The sequence below is a fragment of a genome, unplaced genomic scaffold (genome assembly GCF_019419815.1).
Source record: "Pyrus x bretschneideri cultivar Hongxiangsu unplaced genomic scaffold, Pyrus_bretschneideri_v1 Contig11, whole genome shotgun sequence".
In the NCBI taxonomy this organism is placed as follows: Eukaryota; Viridiplantae; Streptophyta; class Magnoliopsida; order Rosales; family Rosaceae; genus Pyrus; species Pyrus x bretschneideri.
Window position 1 is genome coordinate 1,986,769 of NW_025999402.1, and position 16,794 is coordinate 2,003,562.

The 16,794-nt window shown below is 37.3% G+C and overlaps 3 protein-coding genes across 7 annotated transcripts; 1 reads left to right on the plus strand and 2 right to left on the minus strand.

Moving 5' to 3' along the window:
- Positions 1-206: 206 nt before the first annotated feature.
- LOC103937237 (serpin-ZX-like) lies at positions 207-1,279 on the minus strand. Its single transcript, XM_048577178.1, has one exon. The coding sequence runs from the start codon at positions 1,277-1,279 to the stop codon at positions 320-322; it is 960 nt and encodes a 319-aa protein (XP_048433135.1). The 3' UTR covers positions 207-319.
- A 2,659-nt stretch (positions 1,280-3,938) lies between these two features.
- LOC103937228 (NADPH-dependent aldo-keto reductase, chloroplastic-like) lies at positions 3,939-7,295 on the plus strand. Of its 3 annotated transcripts, none has more exons than XM_048574097.1 (8): positions 3,939-4,199; positions 5,005-5,143; positions 5,245-5,295; positions 5,413-5,489; positions 5,730-5,817; positions 5,942-6,217; positions 6,683-6,928; positions 7,019-7,295. In XM_048574097.1, the coding sequence occupies exons 2-8, from the start codon at positions 5,015-5,017 to the stop codon at positions 7,103-7,105; spliced, it is 954 nt and encodes a 317-aa protein (XP_048430054.1). In that variant the 5' UTR covers positions 3,939-4,199; positions 5,005-5,014; the 3' UTR covers positions 7,106-7,295. The 3 variants fall into 3 exon arrangements, with proteins under 3 accessions (XP_048430054.1, XP_048430049.1, XP_048430057.1); XM_048574092.1 differs by having other exon boundaries at positions 3,939-4,168; XM_048574100.1 differs by lacking the exon at positions 3,939-4,199 and adding an exon at positions 4,211-4,893.
- Positions 7,296-8,801: 1,506 nt separating this feature from the next.
- On the minus strand, positions 8,802-14,786 carry LOC103937226 (delta-1-pyrroline-5-carboxylate synthase-like). 3 transcript variants are annotated; one of them, XM_048574106.1, is made up of 20 exons: positions 14,268-14,775; positions 13,906-13,977; positions 13,664-13,767; positions 13,459-13,561; positions 13,169-13,330; positions 12,369-12,658; positions 12,070-12,217; positions 11,753-11,917; positions 11,581-11,658; positions 11,312-11,401; positions 11,053-11,139; positions 10,844-10,930; positions 10,675-10,771; positions 10,490-10,593; positions 10,290-10,368; positions 9,843-9,993; positions 9,650-9,718; positions 9,390-9,456; positions 9,232-9,302; positions 8,802-9,138 (listed from the first exon to the last, which is right to left on the minus strand). In XM_048574106.1, exons 1-20 carry the CDS (start codon positions 14,358-14,360, stop codon positions 9,060-9,062), a joined length of 2,196 nt encoding a protein of 731 aa, XP_048430063.1. In that variant the 5' UTR covers positions 14,361-14,775; the 3' UTR covers positions 8,802-9,059. The 3 variants fall into 3 exon arrangements, 2 of the variants coding, with proteins under 2 accessions (XP_048430063.1, XP_009345430.2); XM_009347155.3 differs by having other exon boundaries at positions 12,369-12,646; positions 14,268-14,772; XR_007254476.1 differs by lacking the exons at positions 8,802-9,138; positions 9,232-9,302; positions 9,390-9,456 and having other exon boundaries at positions 9,843-10,007; positions 14,268-14,786.
- Between the last annotated feature and the right edge of the window lie 2,008 nt (positions 14,787-16,794).

Genomic DNA, 16,794 nt, shown 5'->3' on the forward strand with positions numbered 1-16,794 from the left:
CTTAAACTGAGACAAATGCAACCATCGAGACAAGGGGTTTGAAGTTGGCTTTAGAAGCAGGCTCTTCTCTGGCATAGTAGAATCATGTGCACAATGTGCTCGAAAACATAGTTTGATCCGAATTTGGACAATTATTAGAACCAAACTAGCCCAAACTAACTATATCTGCTCAAAATCATCCAAGATCCAAGTTATAAAGGTTGGGAATTAATAAACATATATAAAGGTATAGTCTGTTTAGTCTTCATATTAAACTCACAGGCAATGCAGACCACATCCAAGTACTAAGTGAACTTACATTTAACTCAAGATGTATAGATCATCCCTCGAGCGGATTGAGCACCTGCCCGATGAACAACACCGTTCTAGTAATTTCGTCTCTGATGAAGAACATGAAGGGGTGATCAGCCACAAAATCTATCTTTTTAGGAGGATTAAGAACACGAGAACTCCCCATAAGTTGTGTCGCAGTAACAGCTGCAGCTTCAGTGCCTCCTTCATTAACTTCAATGCACGATTTGTGGAGTATCTTGAAAGCATCACCAGGTGGCGAGTCAACCATCTCTGGCAAACCACTAGTGAAAGGTAACACCAATCCTAACTCCTTGAGAGTTTCGGACGCTTCAAAGTTGGAAGAAAACTTAAACCTAGGGATTTTGAAGTCGCCCACTTCAACTTTACTGTATGGCTGATGTTGATTCAAGAAGTCATTGTCGGTACAAACTTTGTCCAACAAAGCTGGCAGCCCATCTTTCGCAACAGGAAGAATAATGTCCATGGAGAAACGCCGCTGAGGAGGCTTGCCTTCTTCTTCACCACCTTGTCTGTAAGGAAGCTCTAAGACTTTGAAGCCGTCAAACTCCCTTAAATACTGCCACCTATCGGTGGACATGAAGTGTGCCTGAACTGATCTCCCGCTGAGAAGGTAGAATTCTTGCTCTTTTGTTTTCGACACATCAAACTTCTTCTCCCAATCCCCTTTGAAGTACAATGCATTCGAAAACACGAGCCTAGTTAAATCGTCAATTGATCCGGGAGCAAAAAAGTCTTTGATCAGACCACCAGTCTTCTCTTCGGCCCATGAATTCACTTCGATTCTCACCTCTTCCGCCTTGTTCTTGAAATCGACTTTGCTTGCAACTGCCTTGTAAAACACGTCCACCACCTCTTTGAAAGAAGGCTTAATATTGAGAGACTCGTCGACCCAAAGTCCATATTGCAAACTAATGAAAAATGGCAAGTGGCCCTTTACAGCAGTAGTGGAAAAGTGTTGAGCCATTGCATGACGGTATGGGTTTAAACTCCGTCAATGACTAATTCAACATCTAATTTAACAAAATCTATCGTTTGACAAAAAAATTTAATGAAAAATGTCTCATGAACATTTTTTTTTTATCTAAAAACACGTAATGAACTCTTTTTAATCATAAGACAAGAGGCGGTGACAATATCGTACTACATTGAATTTAGCAGCTAATTTACGAAGAATCAGTTGCCGAAAATTTGTTGAAGAAATAGTTGACAATGCACTAACTTCAATTTAATTATGATACTGCCACTGCAACCCAATTTAATATAATTAAGACATTGCCACAGCTCCTGTAGTTTTGCCCTTATTACTATTTATTATTTAAAGTTCATTAGTCTCATGGAAATTATAATTAAGACAGTTTGGCAGCGTCTCATTATTAATTTAGACACTTTGGCTTACATGGTGGGCATGCGCATGACCGTGGCAATGTCTCATTGTCATTGAGAGAGGATGCTCGCTGGATCTTTTTTGTGAGGATTCTGAAATCCTCTAATCACATCCGTTTATCATACATCGTACTGTCAGTTTTCATCGAGTACTATTTATATTCAATTTTAAATAAAAAAATTTATAATGATTTCTGACCGTACGATGTACGATGAACGGATGTGATTTGAGGGTCCCTAGGATCCTCTCAAAAAGGATCCGGCGATGATACTCACTCATTGTCATTGCCCCCACTCCTCTGTTGCTTATAAATATTGTTCACTAATAATTTGTTTTGTAAAGCTCTTTCATTAAGTTCCGTTAATTTTTTTTTTTTAGTACAACGAGACATTTTACATTAAGGAGATGGAGAGTTCGCTTCAGCCACACAATGGGCAACCTAATTTGGTATCGAATTCGCCATCAACGAGAATCGAGCCTGAGACATCTCACTTACAAGTGAAGATGAATACCACCAGATCGTAGTACTGAGTGTTAAGTTCTGTTAATTATGTATTAGATAATACTTGCATTCTTCACGGGCAATGCACCATACTTTCAATATGTAAGTTTTATAATCGACATCTTTTAATTTTTTAATCTTCTTTTGAAGATCATCTATACAATAGAAATCATCCGAATTTGAGATTATTTAGACATCAAATTGTGTAGACTAATCGAATAACATATTCATGATGAATCGTCAATTTATTTGATACTTTGGATAACTAAACGATTTTTTATTCCAATGTATCAAATAATTGGATGGCTCATCATAAACATGTTACCTGGTACTCACACTATCAATTTGTCCATCCATTGAATGATTAAATAATCTTCAATTTGAATGATTTTTTGTGTAAAAGATAATCTCACGATAACAATTATGGCGTGTTTACGAAACGGGAATGACGTAAGTGGAATCGGAATTGCATTCCTTCATATGCATTCATGCGTTTATTTGTATATAAGGAATGAAAACAAAGGTGGGGTCCACCCAAAATGGGGAATTCAATTCCAGATTTGCCTGGAATCCGATTACCAAGATGTAGGTGGTAATTGAATTCCGAAAGAAATGGTCCATCAGTAATCAAACTTTTCTTCCTAAAGTGCCCTTGTACTTCTTTTTAAACAACCATGCCGCTTCAACACTCTTGCTTCTCTCTCAGTGGACTCCTTGCAACTTCTTCTCCAATTTCTCTTCGTTCCGCGACTTGGTACTAGAGCTTTCAAGGTCCATCTTCCTCCTTGCCTTTAGTCAACTGTTGTTTATCCCAAACCCGATTCATGTCCCCATTCTTATATATTCTCATCTCGACTCTTCGATACGCCGACTCCATGGTTAAAAACTCATTCACTGCCTCAACTAGGAAACTCAAAATTGGGGTAAAAAAATTAAGGTTGGGACATGGAAGGAGGGAGCATGAAGGGTTCTTCGTAAACGTGGGGTGGGTTGGCAGCAAAGAAAGATATTTTAGAAAGGGGTAGGTCAACAGTACGTCGGCAGCAGAGAACGGGGAAATTTTAGAAATGGGTAGGTCGGGAAAGACGGGGAAGAAAGGGAGAGACCGAGGGTCACAAAAAAATTGGAAAATGAAAGAATGAGAAGAAGAGTTTCTGGGAAATTGAAGTTGCAGAGTTTCTAGAGGGTTTTTGAAAGCGTGAATGAGAAGAACAAATACTAAAAAATAAAAAAATGAAAGATAAAAGTTTAAAAATAATTAGCATAGAAAATAGATTAGTTAAACTAGGAGTATTTTTGTAATCACATCAGTTTTCATTCCGATTCAAGTAAATTAGTAAACAGTTTATATAGATTAATGTCATTCTTACTCCAATTCCAGACAGTTTTAGTAAACAACTTCAACAGTAATCTGATTCTAATTCCATCTTATTCTAATTCCTCCTCAATTCAATTTCTTCTCAATTCAATTTATCTCAATTTACGAATTAGTAAGCGTGCCCTTAAAGTTTTGTCCTTGTATACTTACTGTTTAGTTAACGACAGGAACCAATTATGTACGATTTGTTAAATCTAATTCTAACGTTTACTCTAATTAATAATACAAACTTCCACATTGCTCACTTAACTTTCAATTTGATTGGAGTATTGAAAACATTGTCAAATCAGAAAATGGCCTAGTTTGGCTGGCGCGAAATCTTTTTAAAAGGCACTGCCCCAATCATCCTGTGCACCTTGAAATAGTCGACTTCAGAGTCGAACCATTCCCACGCCATTTCTCACATTCTCTCTGTCTCTCTTTCTCTCTCTCTGCACGCCAAAAGTCGGCAATCAGCGAGCCTCCGTCCCGCCACCAACGCCGACGCTGTTCATAGATCGTAAGCCGTTTGTCGAGGGTCATCCCTTCCCCACTTCGCTCAATTACCGGAGTACGCAAATCGAGACAACACAATCCTCGGCGACTGCTGGTATTTCCACGATTTCCCGCGTATCTATCTGGTGATTTTCGTGGCACACAATTTTTTGTTGACAGAAGCCTATAAATTGTCAAAGCAGAATTGGTTAATGGTTTTTTTTTATTTTTTGTATGGAATGTAATTGTCCATAAATTGTCACTGATCTTTAGTCATGTGTCACACACGAGAAGGACTTCTGTAAAACGATGGCAGTGAATCAATTTCATTTAAGTTTCTCTTATTACACACATAATTTGTGTTTTTTGGTTATCATTGTCTGTCAACCGGTTTTATCTCTCAGGATCTTCCAATTTCTAAGACTAAATTATCCAATGTTGGAACTATTGATTTAGAAATTAGTCTCTACTTTGGAGAAAAACTTCGCTACTAGCGTCTGAACTTCACATGTTGTCTGGCCGCGCACACAAAACACCCTCGATGTCACTCCGTTTTCATGTCTCACACACTGATTCGTGGTACCTACCCTTTGAGTCTACGACCGTAGTGCCGCAGCCTCGCCAAACACTCTCCCCTCTACGCGGATGCTATTTGCACCACATGGCACTTTGTAGTGATACAAAATATATGCACGAAATGCAATTTTCTTCTAATTTGAGGTCAATTTTCTTTGTTTTACGGTTAGGGAGTCATGAAAGATCCTAATTTTTTGCCGTCAAAATCTGTCTAACGCATATATCTTGTGCATCGTACTCCTAGAAAAAATTTCGACATAGCTGGTGAGTACTCCGAATCTTGCATCTCTGTCATTTTCCCCAGACGAATATGTAATATTTTCTGATCAAATAAGCTAATTTTGTGCTTCCTCTTGGTTCTGATCGCATGTTCAGTGCGTAGAAGATGGGCGAAAACAAATCCGAAACTTTGTATTTTGATCTGAATACGGGAGCTAAGATCCCATCTGTTGGTCTTGGAACATGGAAGGCTGAAACAGGTGTGGTCGGTCAAGCTGTCATCGCTGCAGTCAAGGTTCATTATCCATTCTTCAAAAGTTTAAACTATCACATGATTAGATAAAGCCTTTGTCTAGGGTTAAAATTTATGCTCAAGAAGTGTTCTTGGTTATGCAGACTGGCTACAGGCATATTGACTGTGCATCAGTCTACGGAAACGAAAAAGAGGTAGAATTTTAATCATTTCTTACAGAACCTTAATTATAATTTCTTTAAATTTTCCCTTTTTATCCTTCAATATTGTGATGGACTTATGTTATCTTTTCTTCTGTTGACATCTTGCAGGTAGGAGTGGCATTGAAGGAACTATTTTCAACTGGCGTAGTACAGCGTAGCGAACTCTTTATTACATCTAAGTTATGGTATGTGTTCATTCTCTTTTGTGTCTTCAATCGAGTCTCGTATTTCTGAATAAATATTACCTCGGCACAATCCTAAGTTCATTTCGCTAAGTGTTTAGAAACAATATTCTTAATTATATATGTTATCGATAGAGAAAAATTGATGAAATTGCAAGAGTTGGATCTTACTTTAGAGCCAGGTATTTGGTATGTGCAATGGAATCTTATGTTGTCTCCCCTGAATCTTCGTGACGTATACAGGTGCAGTGACCATGCCCCTGAAGACGTATCTAAGGCACTGAGCAAGACTTTAGAAGATCTGCAGCTTGATTATATTGATCTATATCTTGTATGCAACTAGTACTTTGTATAAGCACGACATTTCGTGAGGCTAACCTTTTCTGCCTGAATTTGGAACTCCAATAACAATGAAATTAAAATTTTAAGTGGTTTTGTGGAACATTCTTGTGCAGATACACTATCCACTTCGTACAAAGCGAGGCTCAGTAGGTTTCGCTCCTGAAGTCATGGTTCCATTGTGCCTTCCAGAGACTTGGAATGCAATGGAGGGCCTGTACGCATCTGGTCAGGCACGAGCAGTCGGGGTGAGCAACTACTCGTCTAAGAAGCTGCAGGACCTCCTTTCTTATGCAAAAGTTCCACCTGCAGTAAATCAAGTGGAGTGCCACCCTATCTGGCAGCAACCGGCTCTTCACAATTTGTGCAAATCTGCTGGAATTCATCTGTCGGTATATTCTATATGCCAACTTGAGAAATTTTCCATGGAGGAATCCGCCCTTAGTTCTACTCAATTTTCTTCAATGTTATTCTCATTTATTGATTGGGTTGATAACTTGATTATTTAGTGTATAGAATGGTTCCTTAAAAGTTTTAGAACCCGAAATGTGATACTTAAAACTAAAAATCAAAACAATTTTTCCGAGAGTAGAATTGTATTGATAACTCTACACCAAAACAAATGTCTAGAAAAGGTCAAAGTTAAAGAAAATTAAGTAGAAGTGAGATTTTCTTAACGCGTCTTGCACGGAGCCCAACTGATACCAACTTCAAAGGTTCAACATCCATTTTAATTTTAAGGAAACTGAGTAGCTTATTTTTTTTCAACATCCATTTTAATTTTCAGGAGACTGAGTAGCTTTTTTTTTTTTTTTTTTTTTTATTTTTTATCTAGAAAACTCTTCCTTTCCTTTCAGGCATATTCTCCTCTGGGTTCTCCAGGGGTTTTGATGAAGGGGGAAGTTCTGAAGGATCCAGTACTGAATGAAATCGCCAAGAAACTTAACAAGTCAACCGCGCAAGTATGTCTTCGTTGGGGCATTCAGAGTGGACACAGCGTCCTTCCAAAGAGTGTAAATGAAAGTAGGATCAAGGAAAATCTAAGCTTATTCGACTGGTCCATTCCCCCAGAGCTCTTCTTGAAAATTTCGGGAATCCACCAGGTTTGTATAACACATGCTTAAATACATCCCTCGACACGTTTTATCACATAAAAGTTTCCATTGACATTAACTTGCTTGTCTGTTATGCAGCAAAGGCTCCTACGGGGTGATTTCGTAGTCCATGAGAGCTTGAGTCCTTATAAAAGCGTTGAAGAACTGTGGGATGGTGAAATATGACCTCTTTTATTCAATTTGATCCGTACAAGTTTGTCGATTTTCTTGCTTTCTCTGCCACATTTCAGATGGAAGAAACTGTATTTTGTTGTCTGCGATCTGCTTTTATAATCCACTTTCTTATTGACTAAATTTATTAAATGTGAATAATGGCATGCATTGCATGAGAGGGAAAATATTGTTTTCATAAGCAGCTTTGCTTACCACACTGTCCCAAGGACTCTCCTTTGTCTGTTGGATTTGGAAGGACTCCGTGCAACAGATCGGTTCCGGCCTCAAGGGTCTCAGAATTTGAAACTTTTTCGACGGAATTGTGCCTGTTCAAATCCACCTGAAAAATTCTGTGAAACTTTTTTAAATCCTTGTTGGGCTTGCCAAACGGGTCACTTCGGCTTAAATCAACTTTCCTTCGAAACCCAAAATTCCTTGTCAAGACTCAGAATGCAACCCTAAAGGTTGAATTCGTTTGGTACTTGGAATAGAATTGGATTGGAAAACTCGTTAGCTTTTTTTTTATTTTTTTTTGAACAAACGAGGTTGGAAAATTGGTTATGTCTCACAATGAGTTAGCTAAGTCTCTAACTTTTAACTTATCATTTTTATTCCTTTTCTCAGTCTCTCCCAAAGATCATTGATATGAGTAGCTTATAACTTATCTTTATAATCCAAGTAATGTTATGCATACTATGTTTTTATACCACATTTCTATACCACCTTAAGTGGCATTTGATGTGGACAGCCACATTATTTAAATTAATCAGATTTTTAAATTTAATTCATTATTTAATAAACTAATAATTAAGAAAAACTAGTTAATTAAATGATGATTGTGGTATACGAGGAGTCTTATGATTGTGGTATACGAGAAGTCTTTCTCCTTCCTTTCCTTGGCTTCCTTTCCTTGGGTTTTGCAAATTTTTCAAATGATGTGGTTGTCCACATCAGATGCCACCTAAGATGATATAAAAATATAGTATAAAAACATAGTATGAATAGCATTACTCTTATAATCCCCTTATGAAAAATTTGTTGTCTTTACCTTAGTTTGTTACCTAAGATACCGTTTCAAAAAAGTGGAAACTACTTTCTCTAATTTTCAAAATTTAGCCTTGAGTTTTCACTTGTTGGTTTTGAGTTTTCAATTTTTTGAAAACAGAAAGTAGTTTCCAAAAAAGTTAAAAAAAAAATAAATGGAAGCTGAAAACGAAATAGTTATTAAACAACCCTTAAATGTATCTTTAATTTTAGGGAGTCTTAACGAAACACTCCTGGTACTATCCACTTTTAACGTTAAGGACATTTTTACTGTAAAAAGTCACTCCTAGTACTATTCACTTACAACACTTTTTTGCCCTTTTGATAAAACTCAAAGTTTTCAAACCTTCGTTTCCCTTTAATTGTATGAGTTATCCAATATTTTTCAAGGGGTGTAATATCCACACACCCCATTTTACTTCTCACACACCTTTTTAATTTTCGGTCGTCGGATCGAATGAATTGAAGAAGATCAACGGACAGAAATTATTAAGGGGTGTGTGAAAAGTAAAATGGGGTGTGTGGATAACATAAGCCTTTTTCAAACCCCACTACTCATCAAACCAGTCCTAATTCTAAATATGATTGTAGTCATGAATCATTTTAATCCTTTTAAATGAAAAATAAAAAATAAAAAAATCAAACAAGATTAGATAAGATGAAAGAGAGAGAGAGAGACGTAACAACCATCTTCTCTTTTAATCTGAAATAAATAAAACCTCTATAATTCCTGATTAAGAGGATGATTACATGAAGCCCCCTTAATCCAGGTAATCAAAATCTGGCAAGGGGACAAACGTCGATTTTATACGACGATACTATACGTAGAATATTTCTGTGGAGCAATGAACTCCTACACTGTCATTTGATAAAGATATATGTAGTAGCTAAGGCTAACAGATGACCATATGTGTTGAGATGTTTAGGAATTAAGCAGGTCCTTGTGGGTGTACTCGACCCCTCTATCCGCGTCTACAATCTGCCCGTTTCCTCTCAGAACCCTGCATTTTTTTACGCAGACGAAGGAATCATGCAACAAGAAACAACCAGTATGCTCAAAGTTTAGAAATAAAGATAATGCAGGACTGATATACCATCTTGTTGTTAGTAATCCTTCAACTCCTACAGGACCTCGAGCATGAATCCTGCTCGTACTTATCCCGACCTGTTCATGCACCAGATCAGTGACAATTGAGGGGGAAGAACAAAATGTTGGTAATCTATGCCAGAACTATAATCAGAGAGCACTTACTTCTGCACCGAGTCCAAAGCGAGCTCCATCACAAAACCTTGTACTCGCGTTATGAAAGACTGCAGCACTGTTAATGCAAATAGTACAGCCATCAAGATGTGATCGATTCAGAAAATTTTGAGTAAAACCAATTAGAATAAGCGTCTTTCACTGTTTGAAAAAATATCGTTCATATTTTTCGCAAAGAAAATAAGGTTTTGGGAAGCCAATGAAAAATGCTCTATTCTGTCCTGTGCTGTGCACACATGAAATATGCTTACCTGTCGACTTGAGTTAGGAAAGTTTCAGCGACTTGACAATCTTCAGCCACAATGCAATCGGTATGAGCACTGCAAAACAGGGGATGTGGAGAGGAGTGGAGGGGCAATAAAGTTAGAGAAATCACCGGAAAATAATATCAGTACAGCAGCGATAGGGGAAAAAGAAGAGATGAAATATGCGAAATGTAAATACCTTCCATGTTCATGAATGTGGTCAATCGCAGCGTTTACATCATCAACGATTTCAACTGAGCAAGCCAATGAACTGTACTCGTAATGTAATGAGTTTGTCTCTGGAAGGTTTAACGCAGTTGCCGCCCTAGGTCCACCATATAAGGTAACATCTGCAACCGACTTTCTGTCATTAACTGATATCCGTTACCAATATTTAGAAATGAAAAATGTAAATAGATTGTATCAATGGGAACAGAACCATAGTTCTGAAGTCCTATAAGGAACAAACAAAAATTTAGGCACGGCTTTATGAATAAGCGTATCACATTGTTAGGCATCAAAATTTATTTCTCAATTTTAACTAGAAAAGAGGTTACTGTACAGATACATTAAACTTTCCTGCAGTTTGTTGATAGATAAGTACACAGTATAATTTGGACAAAAAAAAAAGTACACAGTATAATACCTGAATCCTGGAGTTCTGAAATTATCTGCTTAAACCCGCCATCGTCACTCAACAAATCCTTGTGTACGAGAAGTGTTTCCTGAGAAAAAGAGTAACATTTTAAGGCACCGGTACAGTGAATTCCAATGTCAGGTACAGATAATAATGGACGCCTAGACGGGCATAAAAGATCAGCCATGGATAGCAAAAAGTAAAATTACCATTGCATTGCAGGCAGCAGGGTAGTCTACTTTCGCATCCAGAACAATGCGCTTCGCCATATCCAGATTAGCGGACTTGTCAACATAAACGTGACAAATCCCATCTGTGCATCAGAAGCAGCAATTTACTAGTAACTCTAGTTTGCAGTGGTAGGGTATTACATTGCCCATACTATTTCTCTTACCGGCATGACCAAGAACAGGTATCTTAGTTGACTCCTTAATTTGAGAAACAAGCTTATTGCTGCCTCTAGGGATGACAAGATCAATCACATTATCGAGCTGCAGCAAAACAAATTGTTTAGTATTCATCGTACTGAAAAACCATAAACATTTTAAAGTTTCTGTACACACCTTGAGCAGGTCAGGAATCTCATCTCTTGTATTCACAAGTCCAATAAGTTTGCCGCCAACAGGTTCTGGGATTGCTGAGGTGATGACCTGCAAATAGAAGAAAGTAATTAAGCGAATGCAAATTAGAAACGTGTTAATGCAGAGAAAACCATGCTCCTGAATTTATACTTTGTAAATAATGATAAAAGGCCGTAACCAGAGTCTCAAACCTTGTGCAAGATTGCATTTGATCGTTTGGCTTCTTTCCCACCTTTAAGCAGAAGACCGTTCCTACTTTGAATTGCTAACGAAGCTATCTGTTGAATAGTTTGGAAGAGAAAAGAGTTGGTAAACTTATCAAGAAACTTCCATGTGAACAAAATCAAGAAAATGTCAACAACAGAAACAAGACTGTAAAACTGTAAATTTCTGCAGGCTTAGATGCTTAAGGATTCGGGAGTATATATATGAAGTGTATATTTTGTATACCTGAACAAGGGCATCCGGTCGAGACTCAAACACAACTAAGAGAACACCCAAAGGACAAGACAGCTTCTCCAAGACAAGCCCTTCTGCAAGCTGCATGTAAGAGCAGTTGTAAAATTGTCAAAAGTGAGATGCAGTGGAGAGGGAAAACAGTTAATCAAAAGGGCTACGATTAACATTCGGTTCCATGTTAATTGAATCATTAAAAGTCTAAACATGTACCATACGTGGTCATTAATACTGAATCACAACAACGAGAATAGTGTCCTGACCTCGGTCTTCTTTAGAACACGGCCAATGGGCTCTTCCATGTCGGCAAGTTTACGTATGGACTTTGTGAGAGCAGAAATCTATAGACACGCATTAGATACAAAATAAGAAGATTTCACCCAAGCTGGAGTGATGCAGGCTTAGTTTCAACTACACAAGTATTGAACTGCATACCTTCCCAGGCTTTAGTGCTAAACGCGATATTAGGGCCTTTTCATATCTATCGTCCTGCGCAGCAGCAACATCAGCTTCATTCGCAGCTAAAATTTCACCTTCATTTGCCTCCAAGGCATCAGCTACGTCAAGCAAAATTTTCCTCCTCTCTTGAGATCCTAGAGCCTGCAAGGAAAATAATTCACATTAGATCCTGAATCTGTCTACTTAACCACTTGCTCTATATCCAAGTTCTTGAGGAATACTTTAATCTCTATACAAAGAACCTCGACCGTCACAATTGAAAAGGAAAACAAGAAGTTTATGAAGACAATTACTCGAAGTTGTCTAGATGATTCCCGCGCTGCAACAGCCATGTCACGTGCACCTTCTTCCTTAACTAGAGTCCACAAATGTGCATCTTGATGAAATACAGTGCCTATCCGGTCTCCACGAAGCACTTTCTTTATGTTGTCTGCATAACCGCTGTAATAAAATACAAAACTTTAGCAACAAGAAACTATTGCAGTAGGCCAGAAACTCCATTGAATTATGCCAGAAAAGGCTAAGAACAGAAATATCCTCTTTATTCTAAACTGGTGGTTATATATCAAAACAATTAGATGATAGAATTTACCTAGTGATAACAACAGGGATTCCACCATAAGCTGCACATACAGCAGCATTGACTTTAGCAGTCATACCGCCTCTGCCCACCCTTGACTTGTCCCCAAAAGTTATTTCTCCCTGATGTTTCTCTTTCACATAAGTATGGATTAACTTTGATTTCGGGTCAGTAGGAGGGCCGCTATAGAGGCCCTCTACGTCGCTTAACAAAACTAGAAGGTCAGCTTTTAGTTCCAGAGCCAATAGCCCAGCCAAACTGTCATTGTCCCAAAATATGCCAGAAGAATCCTGCGAACATAACTTCCATTCAGAAGCAACAGATATATATTTGAATGCAGGAAAATTAAGTGCCCGTCTAGTAACATTTTTATTTTTAATTTTCACTTTTTGGTTTAAAGCTAAAGAGATGAAGGAAAATGAATATCAGAAAGCCGGGAGGGAGATGAAAGAGGTGAGGAAGAAAAGAAGGGAAACGTATAAAACCACAATATTATTCGTAGTATCTAGTTCATAGTTTTTATTTTATGCATCAATCTACATCTATCATCTCTCTTCTCACTAATCTCACATTTTCCCTTCTCCATCTTCAATTAACAACAAAAACCAAAAATCAGAAACAAAAATCTTACCAAACGGGCCTAAGCAATCATAAGATTTGTTTTCAAGGGAAAAAGAGTGGGAGAGTAACAAAAGCATGAATGTTGCGCAACACACAACCGAAAACACAGCCAGTATAAATCCATATGCCAAACAGAAGCCCTATCAAAACAAATTCGAAGAAAAAGTATAGGAACAAGCGGAGTTGAATACCTCGTATGGAGCTTTCCTAGTACTAACAGCATCATTTTCATTGAAGATAGGAACAACCCTCAGTTTTAACAGTGACGTTACAGTCTCAGAAAGCTGCTTTCTGAAAGCTTCATCCCTAAACACGCTATCCGTCACAAGAAGTTGCGAAGAAGTCACATCAAGCTGCAAGTTAAAGAATGCCAAAACTGTTCAAGCGATGGAGGCAGGTCTGAAATTACGTATAAAAAAAACTTGAAAAATGCGCACGTGTTGTAATCCTATATGAAACTGCAAGAAGATTATAATCTTGCCTGGCTGAACATGGTATCATATAGAGCCATGAGGCTACTCTGTCCAACAGCGGCACAAGCCTTCCCATCGAAATCATTTTGTGGATTTTGGAGATCAGCAAAGCTGCAAAACAAGGCATTAACTTGTTTCAGGCACTTATGTTTCGTGAAATCGATGCCAAAACTTCACACACAATAGTAAATGTACAAGTCATTGCATATAAACCTGCTATTTGCCAATCTCCGGAATCTTAGCCTTTGACGGCCAAGACCAACAGCTCCTGAAGTCACCAAAATAACCTCATAGCCCTGGGAATTTATATCTTTAAGCTGCAAATATCCCATTCGAATATGTCATCGCTCAGTAGTCTCCGATACCATTTTTTGTGTCAGTCTAAACAAGAGAAACAGTGTATATGAATCAACAAAGGGGAAATACTCGTCGTAGTTTTAGAACGAAAAACAGACCTGCTCACACAGAGCGCCTAGTCTTCCCAATGCTAATCTTCCATCACCACGAGTGACCACAGCTGTTCCGACCTTCAAATTTCGAACAATCAAGTAAGCAAATTGGCCATATTATCATAAAAACACCATCAATAATTGTCGTAGATCCAAGTTTCAGTCTTTCAGACACATAAAAATGCTATACAAACCCAAGTTTTCTTTTTCCCAAAACTTTTTCTTTCAACTTACATGGCATTGAGCATATTGGGACTTGCATGTACACAAAAATACATATTATATCTATACGTATATACACATTATATATATATATATAGATTGCAAAGAAAGAATGAAAAATGAAGACATAATGGTTTACCGTGTACCTTAACAACGATACGCTTGACATTCTTGACAAAAGCTCTCGTAGGATCCAAAGAGTCCATGGTTTGCTTGCCCAATGGAGTTTTACTCGACATGGGATATCACCAATATGCACAGAAAACAAAACCCAGATTTTCCTTCTTTTTTTTTTCTTCTGGTTTTTCTTGGTCCTTTGGTGTTGCACTGTTGGCCAATAGAAAGCTCGCAGCAGCTTATCAAAGAAGCAGAGAGAGAGAGAGAGGAGAGAGGGAGATGGAGGAGAGAGAAAAACTCAGAAAACCAGAGGCCAATGAGAGAATCAAAACCAACCTGAAACAACTGCTGACCCCTTATAAATTAATTTAAATATAACACAAAACTCTGTGAAAAATCGACAGCGCCAGAAGAAAACAAAAGTAAAATAAAAAAATCTTGAGAGAGAGAGAGAGTAAAAAAGTGCACAAAAATATAAAATATCGGCAGGAGAGTGGAGCCTTGGCCGAAATACGAGGAGGAGACGGCCACGTCCCGTGGTCGCTTGGGGACGAACTTCTTTTGCGCACTGTGTGAAGGTGGTGGGTTTGGATTGTATTTGGGCGAGTCACGTGAAGCTGTGGAAAGGCAAAAGACCAAAAAGAGCGTCAGGACGTTGTTTTCGTGAGCCCAGTAAAAGGAAGATCGTTCGTCAATTGACAATTTGCCACATATTTTTAGAGAAAAAAATTGCAATCATGTCACTAATTATTGTCAAGTCCTAATTTAGACATATAATTTACGTGACTGATCTACACAGCGCTATTATAACTTTTATATATAGTAGATACACAACGTATATACTGCAATAAAACGAGTCATGTAATGTTATTAATTTGCATGATTGATCTACACGGCAGTGAGATGGTTATAATAGTTTATGCAAAATTTATAATTTAAGGTATCTAATAAAAACGGAAGGAGATATATGAATTAAAATGCTTCAATCGAGCGAGTCATGTGGTGCTTTTATACAACATTGTAACTGTTTTGGCCAATCATTTCTCCAAACTATGTGATTTATAAGTGACTTAGTGACTTTATATAGTAGTGCTAAAACCGCATTGAAAAATTTATGCTCCATAGTGGCGAAGTTAGGATTTTACACAAATAGGGTCATGATTTCGACAAAAAAATCAGTGTACCATTCCATCAAGCATTTGTTGGGTACTATCAAAATCTATCAACATTCGCTAAAAGCTTGTGATGACATCTATTGATAGCTGCTACCTGCCGTGTTTTTCTAGCATTTGCATTCGTCAAGGTGTGCCCAGGCTAACAGACTATCAAGACTTGCCTATCAGGACTTTTTGAGTGAATTGCATTACGTCGAATGTGTGGTGTGCACCATTGGGTTGCACACAAGAAAAAGGAGAAGGAAGACATGAGAAAGAAAGATGAAATTAGAGAAGAAAGATGAAAATTAGAGAAGAAAGAAGCAACAATAGGTTGTAATGCAACGTTGTTCACTCTCTTCTTAGTTGGGAACAAAGATAAATCTACCAACAAATATACATGAGTTTAGACAGCAGTTGAGGTCATGAGCAGCCATTAATTCCAAACTAACTCCACTACTGCTCCACTGATTAGGTCTCTTCACGAATTAGAACTTTCTGATATCGATTTTTTAATCATAAATGGCATATACATCATGAGATAATTCATTCTCATCATTGGTGCAAATTGATTATTGTGAATATAAGTTATTGAAATAAACGAATAACTTCAAACTAATATGGAAATATAAGTTATTATGATTAAATTGTGTACATAGAATATCATGTTATTAACAGTACACAGCTAAATACAGAATTTATGAGGAAATATATACAAGAAATTCATTACCAAATACATCGTATTACATTATGTGGAATTGTATCTAATCATTATAATTCCATTTCTTGTTTTGTTTTGTTTTTAACAACTTACAATGTTAAATTTATTCAAGTACATTGTATCTATATGATATTTTCTATGGGCAATGCTATTTTCACACATATTTTTACTTTTCACACGTTCCCTCTCAATTTTTGGCTGTCATATCAAATAAATTGAAGAAAATCAATGACAAAAAATTAATAAGAGCATGTGAGAGGTAAAAATGAGTGTGAATAGAACTTTCCTTTTCTGTTTAATTCGAGCAAATATTCTAACATACAACATGATATGCGATATTATTTCAACAAACTGGTTCTAACAAATTGATGTAGTCAACTTAGTTATGTTTAAGTATGCTATATGATGAATATTTCAACCAATTAAGTTTTATTGCTATGATCTAAGTTCACATTAATATTGTAATTGATGGATTGCCCTAGTAGATAGGGTATTTCTTTTCAATCTATTGTGAGTTTACGTCCCAATTTCAACAATTACCCTCTCATTAGTATATATTATACTAGTAATATCACTTGTATTAAATAAAGAAAACTTAGTCACATTATTATTCTTCTACCTTTCAACATATTTGGAGAAAATCTTTCGTGAAGGCGCTCGTTGTACCGCATGATTTTCTAG

Bases quoted from the DNA above. Each gene is read 5' to 3' on its own strand.
- LOC103937228 (XM_048574097.1), top strand. From the start codon at position 5,015: ATGGGCGAAAACAAATCCGAAACTTTGTATTTTGATCTGAATACGGGA. The intron at 5,490-5,729 runs GTATGTGTTCAT...TGACGTATACAG, and splicing joins TTTATTACATCTAAGTTATG to GTGCAGTGACCATGCCCCTG. The intron at 6,929-7,018 runs GTTTGTATAACA...TCTGTTATGCAG, and splicing joins AAATTTCGGGAATCCACCAG to CAAAGGCTCCTACGGGGTGA.
- LOC103937226 (XM_048574106.1), bottom strand. From the start codon at position 14,360: ATGTCGAGTAAAACTCCATTGGGCAAGCAAACCATGGACTCTTTGGAT. The intron at 11,402-11,580 runs GTCAGGACACTA...TCTTACATGCAG, and splicing joins GTGTTCTAAAGAAGACCGAG to CTTGCAGAAGGGCTTGTCTT. The intron at 10,772-10,843 runs GTGTGTACAGAA...GTTTTGCTGCAG, and splicing joins AGATTCCTGACCTGCTCAAG to CTCGATAATGTGATTGATCT.
- LOC103937237 (XM_048577178.1), bottom strand. From the start codon at position 1,279: ATGGCTCAACACTTTTCCACTACTGCTGTAAAGGGCCACTTGCCATTT.